The sequence below is a fragment of the Enoplosus armatus genome, chromosome 2, assembly GCF_043641665.1.
Source record: "Enoplosus armatus isolate fEnoArm2 chromosome 2, fEnoArm2.hap1, whole genome shotgun sequence".
Taxonomy (NCBI): Eukaryota; Metazoa; Chordata; class Actinopteri; order Centrarchiformes; family Enoplosidae; genus Enoplosus; species Enoplosus armatus.
The window spans coordinates 11,036,866-11,059,259 of NC_092181.1; the positions used below are offsets into that span (position 1 = coordinate 11,036,866).

General features: G+C 41.5%; 1 protein-coding gene across 2 annotated transcripts; it reads right to left on the bottom strand.

Moving 5' to 3' along the window:
• Positions 1-395: 395 nt before the first annotated feature.
• On the bottom strand, positions 396-15,985 carry LOC139302011 (voltage-dependent calcium channel gamma-1 subunit-like). Of its 2 annotated transcripts, XM_070925570.1 has the most exons (5): positions 15,971-15,985; positions 13,088-13,316; positions 5,301-5,375; positions 993-1,139; positions 396-834 (listed from the first exon to the last, which is right to left on the bottom strand). In XM_070925570.1, exons 1-5 carry the CDS (start codon positions 15,983-15,985, stop codon positions 602-604), a joined length of 699 nt encoding a protein of 232 aa, XP_070781671.1. In that variant the 3' UTR covers positions 396-601. The 2 variants fall into 2 exon arrangements, with proteins under 2 accessions (XP_070781671.1, XP_070781663.1); XM_070925562.1 differs by lacking the exon at positions 15,971-15,985 and having other exon boundaries at positions 13,088-13,325.
• Positions 15,986-22,394: the final 6,409 nt, after the last annotated feature.

The window sequence follows — 22,394 nt, forward strand, 5'->3', positions numbered from 1 at the left end:
GTACATAAAATCACATAAAGTCGCTTCCTGTAGATGTCAGGCCATAACTGTATGCACTGTATTCTCAAAATGTGAATGAATCTAAAATCATCAAAAGTCTTTTTAACTAAGCTGCGCATAATGGTGACATGTGGGAGACCAAACCAGAACATGGTGAATCATTTTTAACATTTCTTTGTATATTTTCTGAGTTGTAGAGAAAAAACAGAAGCACACTAAAAGCGTTTACAAATAATTGGTAATGGTATTTGGCCCAGGTTGGCTTCTACTGAGAAGTATGGTGGTATTTGGGCCTCAGGGCAGATTTGAGCTCATGAACCACACAGGTATCTAAGGAGGTGTTGGAGAGGACTGCTTTATTTTACATTCTGGGTGGGCGTACATTGTAAGGCAAACATATGAAACTCTGACTAAAAGGCCCACATTCGAGTGGCTGTGTATTAAATTTCCTATCATGGCTATGGTCCATCCGCACCCAAACCAGTTTCTGTCATCATGACCTTACCCTTTCATGGCCAGCTCTTGTTCTTGATCTAACATCTGTACTCAAAACAAAAAGACACCGCCGCTCTCATCCTGTATTCATCTGTTTGTCTAGCTTTCACTCTACTTGCTCCGGCTCGGCATCCATGCAAGTCTCCCATGGATTCCTGGGCATCTGGGGCATGGAGAGGATCAGCAGGGCGATGCCAGTGAGGAAGAGGAGGACAAAGCCGGTGCAGGCACAAGCAAAGGACCAGGCGTAGTAGTACTCGATCCAGATTGTGTCCTCGCTCTCGATCATGCGCTTGACCGACTGGCGCATCACCTCCAGTGAGATGAAGGCACACAGACCTGGGAAGGACAGAGGAGGAACGTGTAAACTGCAGATTCCCACGCTCTCGTCACATGACGCGCGATGTGACCATAAAGTAAGCAAAGGGAGGTTTCTGCATTCCATACTGCAAAATGCTGCAGGGAGAATTGAGATGTTGTTGGTTAACTGAACCCACCTGCGAAGGCGAAAAACATGCCAGCAGGTTTGAGGAGGTAGTCTCTTCCTTTGCCTTTACCGGTGCATGATCCCATCAAACACAGAGAGCCCAGGATCATGAAGGCCAGACTGAAGATGGAGATGGCTGCAGCGGAGATGTTGTACTCTGGAAACAAAGAGACCAAGAGTGTTGACATGATGTGATTCATAAATGTCCAATGACAAGCTTACATTTGATGTTTTGTTCGAATTGTCATCATGTTATGTAATTTTACACTGTTCACTTTTCACATTTGTATATATTGGAGAGAAATTAACTTGTTTTTCTTGATTATTTCAGTAGTAAAACCTATCTCTCTCTCTATTTAGGAAAGCTTTAATTAGGCTAATGCACCATTTAATGTGTTTCTTTGATTCATAGATACAAAGAAGTAAGCTAGTGGTTGGGGCAGCACATGAGACACATCACATTTTCTACAATCAATAGGAAGTATGTTCCGTCCTTTGGAAATGGGCTAGTTTTGCACATGGGATAATTTCCTATTACTATATGTTTTTGGAGATGTTCTTAACCAGTCATTAGTGTCAGGTTAGGCCTGAGGATACGGCTTCTTATTGTCAACCAAGCAAACAAACCCATGAAACAACAATTCTGAAAACACATCAGTGTATCTCTTGAGACTTTCTGACTACCCTGTCTGTTGCACCCTAAGCTGTTTGGTTCCTGCTGGCCTTCCGGCCACAAATGTGTAGTTTCATTTTTCAGTTATTTCCAAAAACGACTGGGCACTGTAGTTTTTAGACAATACAATACAATAAACCATAATAATACACATTTGGCGCTTTGGTGAGTTTGTATAGCATGTGTGGTGTGGGATCTCCTCAAAGTAAACTACAGTGCCTGTGTTCATGGTAATGAGGGAACATGTCACCCAGTGCAACAGTATCTCTCACTGATATGTTTTTAACACGACTCTATGGCACAGAGAAACAAAATGTATTACTCAACTTATCCTTATCCTTTATTTCTTTGTGCTGTAAAGACAATAATCTCCGCTTTCACATGCAGATATGCTATATGAGTGTAATTCGGTAGATACAGTGTGTCTGTGTAATAGGAACAGCAGCTGGCTTGTTTTTCCTAGCCGAGCGGTGGATGGGATGTGAGGCCTTTGATCTGCCGCCTGTTTGCCTGTGAACCGTGCCCAGGGGAGGGGCACTCCTCTGGGGGAGGGGAAAGGGGGGTAAGCCTTCATCTCCTACTGGCAGGGGAGGATGGGGCGCACCCTGAACACTCTGTAGGTCTCTGAGATATTGCGTGTCTGTGGAGCTTGTTGGCTAGCTCAGTCTGAAACACCAAAGTTTCTCAACACCAAGGGCAAGGAAGACATCAAAAGATACCAGTCTTCCAGTCGTACAGGGATTACTTCATTGGACTGCGGAAGGATTTCTCAGCCCTCAGAAACATGAGATTGACATGTAAAGAAGTCAACTCTGTACCACAGCGAAGGGGAGAAAAAAAAAGGCTTCATTCAGGCCAAAATGTGTTTGGGTTTGAAATCACAGTATTGCAGAATATATCTTGATTTCTCTATGTGTCAATATGTCTGTGAGACAGTGTTATATAGCTTTGCTCTTCATGTGTATGCATGTAGATGTGTGTGTTAATACTGTATGTGTACATATTGTATATTCATGTATGCATTTGTGTATATACTGTGGGTTCATGTTTGTGGGATTATTTGTGTGTGTATAGGCATGTTCATACACTATATTGCCAAAAGTATTGGCTCACCTGCCTTGACTCGCATATGAACTTAAGTGACATCCCATTCTTAATCCATAGGGTTTATTATGATGTCGGTCCACCCTTTGCAGCTGTAACAGCTTCAACTCTTCTGGGAAGGCTTTCCACAAGGTTTAGGAGTGAGTTTATGGGAATTTTTGACCATTCTTCCTGAAGCGCATTTATGAGGTCACACACTGATGTTGGACGAGAAGGCCTGGCTCTCAGTCTCCGCTCTAATTCATCCCAAAGGTGTTCTATCGGGTTGAGGTCAGGACTCTATGCAGGCCAGTCAAGTTCATCCACACCAAACTCTCTCATCCGTGTCTTTATGGACCCTGCTTTGTGCACTGGTGCACAGTCATGTTGGAACAGGAAGGGACCATCCCCAAACTGTTCCCACAAAGTTGGGAGCATGGCATTGTCCAAAATCTCTTGGTATGCTGAAGCATTCAGAGTTCCTTTCACTGGAACTAAGGGGCCAAGCCCAGCTCCTGAAAAACAACCCCACACCATAATCCCCCCTCCACCAAACTTTACACTTGGCAGAGTGCAGTCAGACAAGTACCGTTCTCCTGGCAACCGCCAAACCCAGACTCGTCCATCAGATTGCCAGATGGTGAAGCGCGATTCGTGACTCCAGAGAACGCGTCTCCACTGCTCTAGAGTCCAGTGGCGGCGTGCTTTACACCACTGCATCCGACGCTTTGCATTGCACTTGGTGATGTATGGCTTGGATGCAGCTGCTCGGCCATGGAAACCCATTCCATGAAGCTCTCTACGCACTGTTCTTGAACTAATCTGAAGGCCACATGAAGTTTGGAGGTCTGTAGCGATTGACTCTGCAGAAAGTTGGCGACCTCTGCGCACTATGCGCCTCAGCATCCGCTGACCCCGCTCCGTCTTTTTACGTGGCCTACCACTTCGTGGCTGAGTTGCTGTCGTTCCCAATCGCTTCCACTTTGTTATAATACCACTGACAGTTGACTGTGGAATATTTAGGAGCGAGGAAATTTCACGACTGGACTTGTTGCACAGGTGGCATCCTATCACAGTACCATGCTGGAATTCACTGAGCTCCTGAGAGCGACCCATTCTTTCACAAATGTTTGTAGAAACAGTCTGCATGCCTTGGTGCATGATTTTATACGCCTGTGGCCATGGAAGTGATTGGAACACCTGATTTCAATTATTTGGATGGGTGAGTGAATACTTTTGCCAATATAGTGTATATGTTTGGCCGCGGTTTGTAAAATATATGAAGAACCTCCAAAGGCTCAGATCCCTTCCTGTGGCATGCTTGACTTTTCTCAACTTGCAAGATTTTCATTATTCATAAAGATTTTACTGTAAGGATGGATGTGCCTGTGGTGACATGCATCTACGACTGTATGTTCATTCAACCTTATGCACCATTCTGGTATAGCCACATGGCTCAGTCAAGAGTGAATAACACTACAGGGAACTTAGGTCAGTGCTGCAATCATTCCAGCAAACTTGCAGTGTGTCTCTCAAGGGCTTGCCGTCAGCACTGGGACGCTGCATGTGTGTGTGTGTGTTTGTGTGTGTGTCAGAGGATGGGGGAGGGGTACCCATGAAAGCTTGCATTAGGATCTGTGAGTTTAGGGTGTGGTGTTTGTGTTTATGACTTCATGCACAAAGCTATTCGCTTTTACACCCTAATAATTGACTCTGACAGTGTGCTTGGCTCCCTAATGCACATTACATGGGAGGACTAACATGCGCTGGCTGGGCTCAGTGTGGTCGCAGCTGTAAGAGGGTCACTGGAGAGAAGATGGAAGGAATGGAAGATGGAGGAAATGGGGGCTGGAGCAAACACACACAAGCTACGATAAGTTGACTGTACTGTACACCCAGTTCATGTCTTGCACTGTTCCTAAGGCACCATGTGTTGGCCTTGTGTCAGCACACACTGTGAATCCTGTGACTTGGTGAGTGAACTATGACCCCCCCCCAACTGGTGACCATCATAGGGGACACACACTCTAACAAAAAACATTCATTTTCAAAAAGCAGTGGTAAATGCATCAAAATCTTCCAACATAATCTGTGACAAAATGTCTGAGGCACACTATAGAAACAGAAACATATCACATACAAAGCACTGCCAGTGTATATATGGACTGTTTTTGCAAAGAGATAGTGTGGGACATAAAGTATTGCCAATTATGAGCCGTGAAGGTTGACTTTTGGCCAGTTGGGAAATGATGAAGGTGGTTGCCTGGTTGCCTTTCACCCAGGACTTCTTCATGGTTATGAAGGGTTTTGTCATTGACAGCCGGTCGAACACACCTGCTGTGGCATCAATGACTGTGCTGTGGTCAGAAGTGAAACATGAATGAAAATCTGAACCCACAGAGAGCAGAGCAGCAGCAGCAGCTGCAGCAGGTGAGGTCAGTGGGGACCTGCGACGCAGCCAGTTTGATGTTCGATTTCACACAGACAGGGACGTCCAAGGAACATATTAATGAATCTGACAGGATGGAATGAAAGTGAGGGGAACCAATGACAGAAACCTACCTTTTTGTGTTTTATATTCAAATATCTCAGCATCCTGCCCTGGAGTGAAGTGTCTGAAGTAAGTGCAGTTTTCCTCTGTGAAAAGAAAGAAAAAAAGGATTTAATGAAAAGTTAAAATGGCATTGATTGATTTTCTGGCCACCTGGGGGCAGCACAACAAGCTAACCCACATCCAGCAGACATGGAGCAACATTATCATTTATTTGGAGACACGTTTGTGACCACCTGACAAATGTAAGTCAAATATTCACTCTATTTTAGCTCCTTGTTTTGGTCTCCAAAAGCTCCTGAGGGAAATATCTGGCTCTTTAGCTGCTACGTGCTCCACTACATTGATCAGCCAACCGCTAACTTTGTCTGTATGTTTGTAACAAATAGAAAGGTGATCTAATATTATATGAATTCACAACTCGTACACTATTATGATTTAATAATAAAAACTTACTGGATTTGATTAAACTGTGCTTTATGTATTTTTTTTTAAGTCCTTGTCTCATGACATTTCGTGACATTAAATTTAATTTCTTCATGTGCAAATACGTGCTCCGTGCACAAAAAGCAAGTGAACCATCAAGAGACGGAGACGTGACTACAATAGTTAATTAGTTCATTAAAATGGCACCATGGTGGAAGTCTAGATTCTCTTGCTTTGTTGACCAAAATCTTTCTTTAATTTAAATCAAGTTGCCTAAGTTCAACCAAATTTTAGTTGCAGGCAAACAAACTAAATCTTTATCAAATGTCATGTAACAAACAACTTTCTTTTCGCTTTTGTCATAACAGAGTGAACTGTGTTTTAGAATTTATTTTTATTTCACAAAATAATCTGAAGTTGTCTTCTTTCTTTGCTCAACCACTGAACTAGACTGTGAATACTATTAGCTGTACTCCACCTGCTGTGGTATACCGTGTGAATATGATACTTCAATTGAACACTTCACACTCTCTCAGATCTATCTCACATTGTTTTTCCAAAGCATCCCACAGATTGACACCACCAGGATAATATTACCACTAAAATGGTTATGTGATGCCGCGCAGACCCTGGTCTGCCTTGTGTGGTTTGACTGTCTAAGTAAAAATGGTTACAGCAGACGTCACATTCAGTTTTTCTCCAGCAGACGAGGTGTTAAACCTTGGGGATTTGCACAAATAGTCAGACCGCTCTATGTGATCACAGGGTGGTTTGGTAAAGTAAATATTCTCTGATGATATGCCAAGTGTAAAAAAAAAATCTAACAGGCTTTATTTTCCGTTCAATTACATCATTACATTTGACTTATCTCATACATGCCGTTGGTGTTTAAAAACAGTGAAAGTTTGAAGTAGTTGATCAAGTGCAGACATGGCGGCTCACACTTAACATCATGTAACATGTTTCTGAAAGCAGAAGAATGTCTTGGCAAGAAAAATAAATGGCATGTAGGTTTGGATGATCATATTTGGCCAGAGAGTGAGAACGTTTATGTACAGTATGTAGCACCAGACAACAACTGCATGTCACTTCATCTCATGCAAAGTCAAGTCATCAGTGATCTTGGTTGTGCTATGAGGTTTCCACTCCACGCATGTTCCTAATCCCTTTTTCCATACTGTCTCACCATGGGACATTAGTGAAATGCTTTCATGTGAAAAATATGTCGTACTGCATGGTATCATATCACAGTTAGAGCTTCATGACCCATGCTGGGATGGCAGATAATTTTCCTGTGTACCCTGGAAACCATGAAAATAAGCTTAAAAGGGATGTCAGGTGGCCCTTCCAGGAAATAACACAGAGTAATTTCATATAATAGACATAAACAATATCTCTGAATCATATTTTTCATCAAACCAAGTCAACATTGCAATGTTTATAAAAGCCTCCTTTTTAAATTACAAGCTTTTATGTGCATTATTGTGTTGGCCCACATAAAAAAAAGATGTTTTTATGAATGAGGACAGGGACTGGCCATCAAAAAAAACCCAAAACAGAGGTTGTTACTAAGCAACAAGCTCCACTGTTTTCACTGTAGAAGGCATAGAGGCTTGTCTACTAGTTGTACTTCTGAGCCAAACCTTGCATTCAAAAGGGAGCCTGAAAAATATCACTTCACTTTACTCATTTCCCCCAAAACTGTGAATATTCATGTTTTTATGGAAATGCAAATCCACACCTCAATCTACTTTATCTCTTCACTGCAACACCAGACAACTCTTTCTGTAGGAGGAAACATGGTCTCACCTCCAAGATTAGATTTCTTTTTAGGTCCCAAGTTGAAAAGTGTACTACCAACAGGCCAAGTGGCTCTTCATTCACTCAATGCAAATATCTGGTTTGTTATGTATGTTTAACCGGAGCCACTCAGCACTTTGAGTGAGCTCATTATCTGTATCAAGCAGCTTTAGTCCCACATGTGGGTGTGTGTTGCCTAATTACACCTTTTTGTACCATCTTTAGAGTGCCGGCTTCAACAGAAAATATGAGGACGAGCTGGTGGTGATGAATTAATCTGTATTCATTTGTGGAAGCATGCTGCCACAGGCAAAGACACACACACTCGCTGCTGCACCACTTGTTGTTGGTCTTCATCCTGCTAGTCTCTGCTGACAAGCGCGGTAAAGCCTCTCTTCTTCTAAATAGGGCGAGCCGTCATCATTCCAAACATACAAAGAGGACACCGTATTAGTAGCATATCCGTACATTGTCATGTCACAGGCGCACCTTTCATAGCCTTGATGTGCACCGTCAACTAATTTTGTCTGCAGAGGGAGCTAAGATTGGCCCAGACCTCTGAGCCAGTGTTTTTGTTTTGTCTGCCTCTATTTAGCCGTCGTAACTTTCCTCATTTTTGGTCTCTCAGGAACTTCAATTAGCCTATGTTGTTGTAGCGTCAACACTTAACAAGTGTACATGCCATCACAATTACATTCACTGTAGGAGCATTAGTGCCCCGGCAGGTCTTAATGCTAAACTTTTTTGATAAATCATGCACAAAATGTATTAATTCAAGGATATTTACTTAACATTTTACCTCTGACACCTGTCTCTCTGTTAATTTGAGCACTTCCACTCCACATAAATAAAGTGGAACTTTGATTGAGCTGTAAAACCCACAGAGGCATATGGACACATGTCTATATAAGTGTTAAAGACATCACCGGAAATTCCCCATCCCCATATATGATGATACTTATCCCTGGGCTGGTATGTTATTTGAGTACCTACAAAAGCAAAATACCAGTGGTTCCACTTGCTTTTTGGACTATGCATCCCATCCCTGGGAGTGTAAAGTAATTTGAGTGGCTGTGTGGGCCGCACGGAGACGTGAAGCAGCAGCAAGGTCTCGTGGGACCAGTTTGGTGGGACAGCAGGCCTTAGAGCTATGCATGACTCTTCCAGGCGGCCCCGTCACTCAGAGGAACGCTGGACTTGGAGTGAACACCTGACCCTCACGGCTTCCCTCCAAGACAGCTGAGTATTTTACGTGGCTTATATTTATAACCACGTCTGCTTGCTGAGCAGTTTGCACAATATTATTTAAAAAATCACACCTTTTCTGTATTTGAAACCAAGGGAAATACATTGCCTGCCTTTGTATGCTGTGGCCATTAAAACTTCCAAAATGTCATTAGAGCACAAAAGTGTTTGTAATTCCTTTGACAACAATGAGGAGCTTTGTATCTGTTATTGCTCATTTACAGCTCACAGCAGCTTGGGAAGCCAGTATAAAAAGAGATCCCGATATGAAAAGAAAGCAGGACAGCTCAGGCTAGAGTACAGCACCTAAAACTAAAATAGCCCTCAGGTAGATTTAGTCTTTTTTTTCTTTGAGCTGAAGCAATGTATAATGCAAGTCTGCATTTCACACAAAAAGTTTTTCTGCGATCATCTCACCATCTGTGCTTTGTCAGCAGTGCCCTAAACAACAACTCCGCCCATATTTTCCAGATGAGTGTCTCACAGTGAACAGGACCTCCTCAAACAGCATTCAAGTCCTGCTTTGGATCAGAGGTTTGACACCTCTCTGAAGACATGTGGCTATGATAAACAATAATGTTCCTGTCCAAATACAGCAATTGTTCTGGGAGAAACCCCTGGAGACTAATGGAACATCTCCCAGATTGACTTACTACTTAAATAAAGGCTGCCAAGGTGGCCATCACAAATCACATGTATTGTTGTAGACATGAAAGCCAATTTGTTAGGAGTGGCTAGTAGATATATAAGTATAATAAGATATAATATTTATAGATCACCACTGTCAGTATGTGCTTCCAAAACTTTGCAGATGAAGGCTCCAGAAGCATGTGCCACTTGTCATTGCAATGTGATGACTTCCCTGCATGTCTGGGTGGGTCGAGCTGATTTAATATATTCAGCACATGCCTGCCATGCCAGCACAAATGAACCACCCTCAGGCATGACATCTGCTCCTAGAATGGCCCTGCAGAGCAGACAGAGTCCGGGATTCCCCAAAGTCTAACAGTCACCATCAGTTAGGACATATTTTGGGAGTTTCTTGTAGCTCTGTGAGTTGGACAAATTTGGTGGGAAGTTCCAAGTCTATTTTATATAAAGGGACATGCAGGGTCAGATGACAATCAACAGTCCGATAATGGTTTCTCAGATAACGGTCAGCGTGCCAGCAGGGTTGCCACCGCTCCACAGATGAGTGACTCTCACTGCAAGTCATTGAGACGTGAGTCACTGCTAGTCACAACGTTTACATCCATTTTATTCAATTACAGTCTGCTATTTTATTCAAGCAGCTGTAAGAGCATCTGTTGTCTTAGAAAATTTATTTTGAGACATTTATAGCAAGGTGAGTTCTTGTGAGGACATCGGGATACACGTGAACCAATTAGCTGACCACATTATCATCATGAAGGGTTGTGGTGGAAGAGGTATTTAGATCCTTTACTTAAGTACAAGTATTGATACCACAGTGTAAACATACTCCATTCTAAGTAAAATTCTTGCAATCCAAAGTACTGTTATCACCAGCAAAATGGCCCCTTTTAGAGTGTTGTTTTATTCAGTATGTTACATTAAATTATTGGACTTCTTTTACTGAATAAGTAATATTAAGCAGCATTTTAAAGTTGTTGCAGGTTAATTTTAATTACTTTATGTACTGCTGGGTGGTTTAATTGACAACCATGCATCATATATCATAAACTGTTGATGTGTTTTGTATATAAAATCTCATAAAGGGCTGCAAGTAAATATTGCTATCAAGTAATTTAAATATATAGTGGAGTAAAAAGGTGAATACACTCCATTTATGTTACTTGTTATAACATAACAAGTAACATAAAATGTTAGGGTAGCGCTTTATTTTATGGGTCCTGGGACCCATCTATTGGGTGTAAGTATTGGGTTGAGTTTATAAACTGTTGTTAATTTCAAGAGGAACTGGAGAGAAGGGAGGAGGAGAAACTGATAAATATTAATTTATTTGTTGGACATTTTATTCTTCATATTTTTTTAATTGTATGCTGTCTGTAATGTACAACTAAACAGAAAGACAAAACTTTTGTAAAAGTTTACGCCAGTAATTAACTGGAACAATTCAAAGTGTACCAATTGAATACTGTCTCCCTATAATTAGTTTCTACCTACCTTGTTCTTCTGAATAAACTATATCAACTATACTGAATAAACTACACTTACAGTTTATTTTCTCTGACATTATTAGGAAACTATGTGACCTATAAAATAAAGAGTTACCAATGGGAACACTAAAGTAAAGTACAAAATTGTATCTAAATACGTTATGTTCTTAGTAACTTTCCATCACTGATTAAGGGCTTTTTTAAAGTGAATTCCCTGAGGATGTTCTGTAAAGTGTTGTATGGAGCTTCAATTGTCTGCAGGCTCTACACTCGCTGGTTTTACTAATAAACATGACTTTAAATAGAAAGGAAATCAGCAGGTGTGCTGTTTGCTGTTTGCTTAGTGAAGGCCTGCAGCCTGTGGGGACTCTGTGGCTCATGCTTGGTTGATGTCAAATATCTACTGTGGTCTGGTGAAGTCTTTAGAGCTAACTGATAGCTAGCTTTATTACCTTAATATTAGGCTGTCCCAATAAGTCCCTGAGGACTCTCCAGCTGATCCAGAATGCTGCAGCACGTGTACTGACAGGAACCAGGAAAAGAGATCATATTTCTCCTGTATTAGCTTCTCTGCACTGGCTCCCTGTAAAATCTAGAATAGAGTTTAAAATCCTTCTCCTCACCTACAAAGCTCTTACTGGTCAGGCACCATCATATCTTAAAGAGCTCATAGTACCCTATTACCCCACTAGAGCACTCCGCTCCCAGAATGCAGGGCTGCTTGTGGTTCCTAGAGTCTCCAAAAACAGAACAGGAGCCAGAGCCTTCAGCTATCAAGCTCCTCTCCTGTGGAATCGGCTCCCAGTTTGGGTCCGGGAGGCAGACACACTCTCTACTTTTAAGAGTAGGCTTAAAACTTTGCTTTTTGATAATGCTTATAGTTAAGGGCTGGCTCAGGCCTGCCTGGACCAGCCCCCTAGTTATGCTGCTATAGGCCTACACTGCTGGGGGACTTCCCATGATGCACTGAGCTTTCCTCCTCTCCCTCCTCATCTTTGCACATTCATCACAGTCCAATGCATGTTACTAACTTTATTTCTTCCCCGGAGTTTCTTTGTGCTTTGTCGACTCGTAGGTCGCTGTGGATCGTGGTTCTGGTACGCCTGGGTGCTGCTGCCGCCATGGGCCTGCCTGACTCTCATCACTACAGTTATTATGTTTAGTCGTAGTTCTGTTACTATTAAAGCTGCTATTATTAATCTAAGCTAATATTACAGCTATTTCTACTGTTAGTGCTGCCATACATCTTTGCCTACCTGTCTGTCTGTCTGTCTGTCTGTCTATCTGTGTCTCTACGTCTATCTCTCTGTCTCTGTCTCTCCCTCCCTCTCTTTCTCTCTCTCTCTCTCTCTCTCTCTCTCTCTCTCTCTCTCTCTCTCTCTCCCTCAAACCCAACCGGTCAAAGCAGATGACCGCCCACCTAGAGTCTGGTTCTGCTCGAGGTTTCTGCCTCTTAAAAGGACGTTTTTCCTTGCCACTGTCGCCAAAGTGCTTGCTCATGGTGGGAACTGTTGGGTCTCTGTAATAACATTATAAAGAGTCGGTCTAGACCTGCTCTATTTTGTAAAGTGTCATGAGATGACTTTGTTGTGATTTGGCGCTATATAAATAAAATTGAATTGAATTGAATTGAATTGAATAGCTTGTCATGGGGCCTGGTCTGCCTGGCTGCTGTTTCCGCCCTGACCCTTTGGTTTATTGAAAGGCGGGGCAGAGGGAATCATCATCCAGACTGGGGCTCAATGACGGATCTGCAAACCCCCACAAGACAGCCTAAACATGGCCTAAGCTCAGGAACTAATGCATGTGTTAGACCGAGGCATTTTCAACAACACTGACGACCAACAATGGAAAAAATCTGATGATTTTCTTCAAGTATGTTTTAGACAAAAATTCATCTATGTTCTCAGTGTAAAAAAATGTTTTTTGCATTATGAAAGGCTCATGCCACTCAGAACAGTATCTGTTTCACAAGGAAGTTTATAATGTCTAGTGACCCTGCAACAGGACCTCTATTCTTAGCTTCATACCTCAAAGCTGTGGGCTCGATTGCATAGAGGCACCTCACAGTCACAGACTCATATTCACACAGTACAGAACCACGCCTTTAGTCGAAATGGCGCAGCAACACAGACAAAAAGTGAAATGTGCCAGTTGCAGAAGGTTTTTGCTCAGAGAGTTTCTCTTACCTCCAGGCAGGCTGATGGGTCCACAGCCGTGCCCTTCCACGTAGTTTTCCGAGCTGATGTAGATGTACTTCTTGCACAACCTCCACAGGCCGAAGTGAGCTGCCTCGCAGGTCTCATTGACTTTATCCACCCGCGGGCTGAGCACTGCCCAGTGGTCCGTTACCACCGCCGTGAACATGCAGGCCATGCCCACTAGCAGCACGAAGATTGCAATCTTTATCTTTGTGCGCTTGTGCATGTTTCCAGGTAGAGAGATTTCTGTTCCCTCGATGTAATAAAAAATAAATCTATAAAATTGGATGTTCTGCAATGTGGACACACTGGTCTGTGTCCCAGGAGCTTCTTTCCTCAGTGACTGCAGCAAGCTTCCCACAAAGTCTCTTCTCTTTTTCCCTCTCCGCCTAAGACTAGTGTCTTCTCTCCCCGTCGCAAATCTGTGCCTCTGGTTCGAAGGGAAAGGGGCCAGACTGCTCTGTCCTAGTTTCAAGTCCCCCTTTCCCTACTGACTATGAGTTGCTGTACAACTGAGGGGCTGCAAGTTTAGACTTACAGCTGTTGAGGTAGATCAGGAAAGTTGATGACCAAACCAACTGTCTGCCACGGTGGGCAATGGGCGTGGGGGCTGCTGCAGGTTGGTGGTTGTTTTGCTGGGTGCGGGCTTGGATGCTATAAATGTGACTGGTGAGTCAAGCTGTAAGGCCGTCGGCTTATTCGGTTACAGTGCCAGATAGATAGATAGAGATGTGTAACATGCCACAATACTCACATAAACAGTTTCTCTCATCCATATTTACACGCAAACTTTCAAAATGGACGTGGCAGCATTGTGAGAATAGTTTCCCCCACCTCTTGTTTCCATCCATCTGCAGTGGCAGTGCTCCTACTCTCCTTCTCCCTACAACACTGCCTCACTATGGATTTGTCACTGTAAACTATTTATAAGGAGAAAGTGAACGTGTTTATAAAGAGTAGCAGCAAGGCTCCAGCTGTCAGACAACAGCAGAGTTTCCCCAATGGAACAATATTGCTTTTAGTAATTCCTGTCAGGATTCCCCCTTAACACTGTGATGACCAATGTGTCATCTCGACAGTGTTGAGGTAAAACCTTTCTTTAATGTGTCTCCTCAATTGTGTGATTAGAAGTAGTTTTAAAAGGTGAAATCAGAAAGGGCATCCTGACAGACTGCTGTCCTTCTGTTTGGTAATAATCGATTCAGTGACACTGTCATTGAAAAACTAAAATTAAAATATGACCTGACGAGCTCAAACTCAGCACGTCTCTTCTAAAGAAAGGTAAACTAACTTAAAACTATTTCAACTTGCATCCAAGACAGAGCAGACCTAATGCCAAAACAGCTCTATCAACAGCAACAGCTCCGTGGAATACAGTTTTGTGTGCGGCTCTTAAGGATGATCATGCTCATATTAGGATGGAAATAATAGTTAAAAATAGTTACAAGTTAGATTAGTAATGTGAGCATAGGCGCCAGTGCAAGTCAAAAAGTTCTCACGGCAACAAAGTAGAATTTGAGAAACCGCTACAAAATCTGCACACAAGCTAACATGCGGCATGTATGAGTGCAGTCTCCAGCTGAGGGATCAGTCAGTCGTTACCACCAACTATATCCACCCACTTACGTCCGAGAAAGCATTGAAGTAGTTCCCCTCCACAGATCCTCAATCTAATCCTCAATGAAACAACAATAGAATCAGAATCAGAATCAGAAACTGTTTATTGCCAAGTAACATACATTACAAGGAATTTGCCGTGGTCTGATGGTGCTATTGTTTCGATAACAAATAAGTAGAATGTAAAAGGTAAAATAAGAATAAAAATAAAAATAAGATAAATAACAAACAGTGCAGTGACCAGAATAAAGTAAAGTGTCCAGATAAAGTGTCCAGTAGGGGGTGGGTGCGTTAATGTAACGCAGGGGGGACAGGGGTGATGTACGTTAATATAACGTATAACTTGTGTTTGTGTTCGGGGGGGGGGGGGGGGGGGGGGGTGTCAATGTGAGTTTGTCAGGTTGACTGCAGAGGGGAAGAAACTGTTTTTGAGGTGGGAGGTTTTGGTCCTGATGGACCGCAGCCTCCTGCCAGAGGGGAGGGGGTCGAACAGATGGTGTCCGGGGTGGGAGGGGTCGGCAGTGATCTTCCCTGCTCTCCTCAGGGTCCTGGAGGAGTACAGGAGATGGGAGGTTGCAGCCGATCACCCTCTCTGCAGAGCGGATGATACAATATACACTGTTACTGTTTTAAACACTATGAGCAACAGTTTCACTCACCATTTTACCCGCTGAGATGTGGCAACACGAGGACTCCATCGGGTGGCTTCACGATAATTTCCACAGCACATTGCAAACAGGAGCCATCAGGTTTTAAACAAGTCCAGTTTTTCCGAATTATGTAAAGCACCAACAGTATTTGGACATGAAATTGAAAGTGTATGCACCCAAAGTGTCCATTATAATCATCCATCCAAACAGGCAGTAGTGTTCCAAATATAATGGACATTTGAATAATGATTTTTTTTTTGTTTGTCACTTCCAAACAGGCAGTTTAGATAATAACAAATAATTGGATAAGTGGTTCATTGCTCATGTTTGTGATGCCTTGTGAGCAAGTAAAATACCACCATAAGCTATTGAAACAAAAACTCTGAAAATATGGCTCATATTTCCCTTTAACGCTGAAGAGTTGATAACTACATCAAAAGTTGATCACTAAGTGTGACACACGCTACCTTTCATGCCTTGTATTATGTTTTGCCTTTCTGCCAGAGGAATGTCAGTGTGCAGTAATGGACAAATCACATTGATGCAATAATTACTACCCAGCAACAAGGATTCAAATCCTGAGGATTCAAATGGCTGGGTTTGCTTGTTCTTCCCACATCTGCATTAGCCTGGTTGCAGACCTCTGAACTGCCACTATTTGAATTTGTTCAGGGATTTATGAAGTGAAATTCAGTCTGATTATCAGGCTATGTGTGTTTCTATCTGTGTATCTGCACAGGTGTCCTCACCCACCATATTTGGTGAAACTGTGACTCTAAATTGCCTCACATGTGTTATCCCTGGATATACATCCTGCCTCTCACCCAAAGTGAACTTGGATAGGCTGGAATTACTCCTCACTTCCTTTGAACTATAATTGGGATATAGGACACCTCTATGGTATTACATTTGTACTTCAAAATATCTTTACTACCCCCATGTTGATCTATTTTGGTCTTAAGAGTCATGCCTCCTAAATGCTGAGGAAACCTGATTTATAGCGGGTGTTTTCCTGAGTGTTTGATGAGTTTAAGTTCATGTTAGGTGAGGTAAGCGAGCAAACTCAAAGGCATTAAATTGAATATATTTTGATCTTGGGGTTGGACAAAACAGCAATCTAAACTCGTCTTTTCAGATCGTCATTTTTTAGACTAAATGTTTAATCATAAAGATAATCAACAGATTAATCAATAATGAGGATAATCCCGCAACTAATGAAGTTGAGCGTTTGTGGAAAACAAAATGGAAGTATAGGCACTGACATGACATGAATAATGACTATAAAAAGGAGCAACCACCACTGACCTTAATGACATTGGCTGGTTCAACCTCTGACCTTTGCTGCATTGAGACGGCCAGACTAGAGTCCTCAGTCTGAGTCCTCAGGGAGGCTTCTGGCTCTTCAAATATCTTCCAAGGGGAATAACCTCATTCTGATGGGCTAATGGTGTGGACAGAACCTGAACCACTAAACCCTATTGATTGTAATCACAGAGGACACAAGGCTGTATTGACTATGGCTTATTGTTGTTGGTTTAGATCATCTTTGGCCATATTTGACCGAAATCAACTTTGTTTTGTCTTTACAAGGTTAAAAGGTGTTCATGCAGCCAGGTTCAGTCCAGACTCAGACTTGTATACTGATGGGATGTCATTTCTGAACACTGCACACAAACCCAATATGTGTGTCAAGTATGTGTGACAGAATGAATTTTGTAATTTCACGGTGTAGTCGCTGACAAGCTGAATTAATTACGTCTAAATGATGAAAGACTGCAAAGAGAAAAAGCAAATGAATCAACCTTTGTGTAATTAATCTATGAAGGCTACTATAAGACACGTTGGATAGAGCTCATTGTCGAGCTAACTTTTAATTTAATTACACTTACTGACTCAAACTGTGTTGAAATGTACTTGCAATAATCAAAGAAAGCAATAAGACATAGATTGAAAATTATGAACTTTCTTTGAAGCAGGATTTGGGACATAAGTTTTCCTTACACAACTTTATAAATGAGAGCAACAGGTGGCTACGCTGTTTTTTGTTTTTCCAGCTTTTGGGAAGACGTGTAACATAATGTACAGCAGCCTCCGCCTGCTGCGAGGCCATGTGGTATTTTTTCTTGGGTGCTGTTAATCCACGACAGAGGCTTCTGGTGTGTGACAACCTCATTTACCAAAAGTTCCGTTTCTGCAGCATTTGAAGTAGAGTAGTGAAAATGTACTACGCTCACTTTTAAGTTACTGACTGAGTGTGCATGAACATGACGGGGATTGAAAAAGTTCAGCTTTCATTTACTGTCTTTCCAATAAGTGGTCTTGATAAATGAGGGACCTGGATTAACTACTGTAGCTGTTGCCTGCTGTTATCTTGGGTTAATCCTTACTGCAATGAGTGGAAAGCATGACGGATGCTCTCACTTGTGGTACCTCAATACAAACACTGGCACTGGTGACCATCCTCATCCCCCATCTCTGATTTCTCAATAATAATGACTGAATGAAGTGTTTAGTCTAGTCTCTCTGATCCTTAACGACTGGGATCAAGAAAAGAGATATATTGTTAAATTTGACTGTTTTTCATCCTTTAAAGTCTTTGGTGGCTGGTGGTATGATTCTGACCTGTCTGTCTTCATTTTTACCGAACATTTATCGCATGCACTCAGAGTTTTTGGGGGAGTTTTTACTTTTCTTCTTGGAGAACTATCGCTGTGGGTCCATAAAGTCCATTGAGTTGTATGTGATATTGGGCAATACAAATGAACCTGAGTTGCTTGACCAGTTATCATGGGGATAAGACAAACATATCAATAATCAAAGTAAGAGTAACTGTTAATCAGTGTGCTTAAAGATTGTTTTCAGTGGATCATGTCAAAAAATAAGCATGGACATAAATCATAATGAGAAAACTTTATGCCCTCAAAGCAAATCAAACAGATGTTCAATTTTCATTCACTCCTCTTTATTTCAAAGCAGTTTATCAGCAAAAGTATATATTACAAACCTCTAAATGATTAAAGACACTTTGTATTTACAGGCTTTGTTGTACCATATATTATTAATAATAAATGTTTATTATTTCACCGTAAAGAAATGTCCTCAACTGAAACACACAATGTAAGTATTTCACACAGACCAGAGGGTTGAGGGTTGTGGCAAGAATTTTATGCACAATTATGGATAAAATGACTTAATTATATTTATAAAATTATTTAAAAAAAAAACCCATTTAACTTAGTTTAATAGGGGAGAAAAAACAACTCCCGCACATCAGCTGAGGAGTCCTGTCCCGTGTGTTTAAAGGGTTAATTAGGTCTCAGGTTTACAGTGAGGGATGTTTGCTTGTTATCAGGTAAGCTGTATTTCTACAGACATTGAAAAATAATTGGATATATTACACTATGCCATGGTGATTTGCTGTTTTTCATGTGTCATAGCAGATAAAAAGGGTTTAAGCTCCGACTGCTTTTGGCTAAATCCAGTCTTAGCACAGTCACAGATGTCATCCTAATGGAAGCCTGTGGTTCCTGGATTGACAGTATGGCACAGATATCAACAGGGAGCAAGGAATCGAGCCCCCTGCTGGGAGAAATCTCAGCCATTTAAAATTTTCAAAGTGAACTTGGGAGGAGAGAGAGTGCCAGTGGAGATGGGATCTCTCAGGAGGAAATCGCATCTGGCTTTCACCACATTCACAGTACATGTTGTGCTAATAAACAGTATGAAGATCACATAATATCAAACTAACATGTACTGCTGATGAAACAGCAATTCCCTCATATAAATGAATGAAATTGCATCAACACGGTGTATGTTGCTCTCTTCATGTGGCGACTTCCTAGCAGTTCATGACATTATAGACAGTCCGACATCAGAGGTTTTAGAAAAAAAAAAAAATAATAAGATGTTTTTTTCCTGTTGTCAATAGCACAAATGATCTTTTCTCTGTGTGTGGAGATTGTGTCAGCCGGTAACTCAATTAATATAAAATCTATTCCCAGTTTGTATTGAATTTGTAATTGTAACATTTACACCTGCCAGTTGTATTTGTATAGTATTTGTTAGTCCAACAATGAGCCTTCGTCATCATTCCAAGTCTCACAAGAAGAGACGTATGATTTATAACTTTATATAAGTGGCTTTTACTGACAAAAACTAGAGCTGATGAATTGCCTTTTAAACAAATAAGTGCCAGCTGTAGATGCTTTGTCATGGCATAGTGTGTCTCAGGTTAAGTATAAAGATGAAGTATGAACTGCTGCTGAGCCATTTGTCACGCCTGCAAATCAGGTTACAAAGACAGAACCTGAGTTGAGACCCCAAAGTGTTATTTCATCCGTCCTGCACAGCGAGGTACCGATGCTAACAAGCATGTTGGCTAGTTCTGTGATTGCATGGAGGGGTTACCCTGCCATTTTTCCTCTCAATTACGGGAGGAGATGTTTCACTGCCACACAACGGGAGGGGCTTTGTTGTGGATGAAAATATCAGTGAGGGTCCATGGCATTCAAATTCACAGGGCTTAACAGCCTGGGCGATGGACAGAGGAGAGAGGTGAAGAAGAATCGCTCAAATTCAAGGTTGGCATTACAAAGATACATCACACACACGCAGAATGAAAATAAGTCTATTCTAATTCAAGGCTTCCCCTTCTCCTGTGACTTCAGTGACTTGAATGGCAACTACTGTATAGCTGGGAGAGCAGCGACGTCACAGAGTACATGTCCCCCTCATAGCGCTGTATGTTTAAATACGCATAGCGACCGCCGTGACTCTGATTCACAAACCAACAACCAAATTAAACCAATTCCAATTGCTGCTAAAAATATTCAACTGGGAAACAAACCATGAAGCTGACATGGAACCCAGTGAAGTGTGTACTTATACCAAGAATGAGTAATTTGAACTTCTACTCGCCCTCCGCACACACACAACACCCACTTTGCTCCAGCTCTTGTTTGGAGACAAGGAGACAGAGCTTTTTGAAGTCTGGATGAGCATTTGGGAGCCTGTTAGTTCAGTCAAGCATTACGTTGGCTGATGCCGAATTCCTTTAACACCCTGTGGTTGCCCAACTGCAGTTTCGTAGCAGAGCATAACAGGCCCATCAGCTGCATCATTAGCTACATACTTCTTTGATAAAGAACAGCAAAGGCTGTGGACCTCAGTTCATATTAGCATTAAAGCACAAGCAAGTCTAATAGTGAACTAAACTGTAATTACAAAGTGGAGTTTTGAAGGATATTCCTCCCTAGTCACTGTTAAGGAAAGCTGTTCTTTAATTCTAATGCAATGCAAATCACAGTATTTGACTGAATGTTAAAACTAAGGGTATTTAATTTGGGTCTTCTCCGCATGGAAGGAGAGGGGAGGAGTCAGTGTCACCTGTTCAGTGGTGGCTTGTTCATGACCTACGACCAGTCTTAAATTAAAGTCACTGAGACCCCCCAAAATATTATCTCATATATATATATATATATATAGTACGTATCATATCTGAACAAACAAAATCTAGTTTAAAGTGACAATTTCTCCACAACTTTTAATTCTAAAAGCCAATTAATACAGTACAAAGTCCTTCATAGAGCTCATTCAACACCTCACAAACTCTTCCATATGGGATTCTCTAATGATGGCAAATGGCCGTACTGTCCTCATGCAACAGGTAATTATTTTCATGCCTTCTGGCTCTGCACACCGCTTCATTCCTTCTGCTCGGATGTCACTGGCAAGCTATCCCAGATACCCTTCCACAGCTTCTCCTTGTGTCCAGCCATGTCACTGCACTTCATCACAGGGACTACAGATGAAAATGAGCTTCTAGCTATATATGGTACAATATATGTATTGTGCATTGTCCCTGCTAAATAAACAGAAATTCATTTATTTTAACAGCATTAACTGTGACTAAGAGGCTCATATTGCTCAGTTGGAAAAATAGAACTGAAATATCCATTAAGCACTGGCTCAATTTGTTAACAGACACGTCCCTTCAGTACTCGATCAGCAGCTTTGAACTCAACATATGTGTCATACCCGCCAATCCATCGCTATAACACAATGTGCTTGTTTCTTTTAAAATGGTTGTGTCTCCTTTTTTTGTTTTCTATTTCAATTGTGTTGTAATGTGACAATTTTTCTGTTTCATGTTGATGTTATTCAATATACTGTGTTGTTGTCAATTCCTTGAAGATGATAATTTTTGAGACAATTCTCATTGATATGGAGCAGTAAGAAAAAAAACCCTCTAAACACAAAGGCAGTCAATGCAGAAACAAAAGTCATGTTAATTAATAGCAACACATACAGCGTGATCTCACCTCTGTTTTTACACACACCAACTATCACAGTCTGTCTGGCTTAGGTAAGGAAAACCAAACACAACTTAAACATATTCTCGTTCTCTCTCATGCTCTACATCTCTAAAAGTAGAATAATTTGTTCCACGCGTCGTCCCTGAGCGAACGGAGAGCAAACCAGACAGTCTGTACAAATAATGTTACACCGATACATCACACAGGCATACTGGAATGTACTGACATTACTGTGAGCCTTGTCAATCCATATTGGTTGTATGAATGTGTCATAGTGTGGCAGTGTTTCAGAGCCGTAACACACGTTTCACGTACAGTAACTCACATATTTATCACATGACTCACATACAAGCTTGAGAGGGGTTATTGAGATACAGGAAAAGTATTTAAATGGCAGTTGAGAAGGCTTAAGACCATCAAAGGTGTACAGATTAAGTTAGCACCAGTTGTGTTAAGTAACAAACAAATACAATACAATAATACTCAAACAATCACGTAAATGACTCAATTTTAGCAAACAATTTTGGAGACAAACATCTTTTTCTTGTCTCAGAATAAATGAAATAAGTTCATTTCCACTTTACAGCTATTTTAGAAGAAAAACATCTTTACCTGAAGTTCAATATTCAGAAACTTTATTATATTGAGCATCAAGTCTATAAAAGGTTCATTCTTCTATCAGGAAAAGTTCCTTTCAAGAATACCACAACAAGA

What these genes read in the sequence shown, in the direction of transcription:
- LOC139302011 (XM_070925570.1), bottom strand. An exon ending in ACCCATCAGCCTGCCTGGAG is followed by an intron (nt 5,376 to 13,087) that starts GTAAGAGAAACT and finishes TTCTTTTCACAG; the next exon opens with AGGAAAACTGCACTTACTTC. An exon ending in TGAATATAAAACACAAAAAG is followed by an intron (nt 1,140 to 5,300) that starts GTAGGTTTCTGT and finishes CTTTGTTTCCAG; the next exon opens with AGTACAACATCTCCGCTGCA.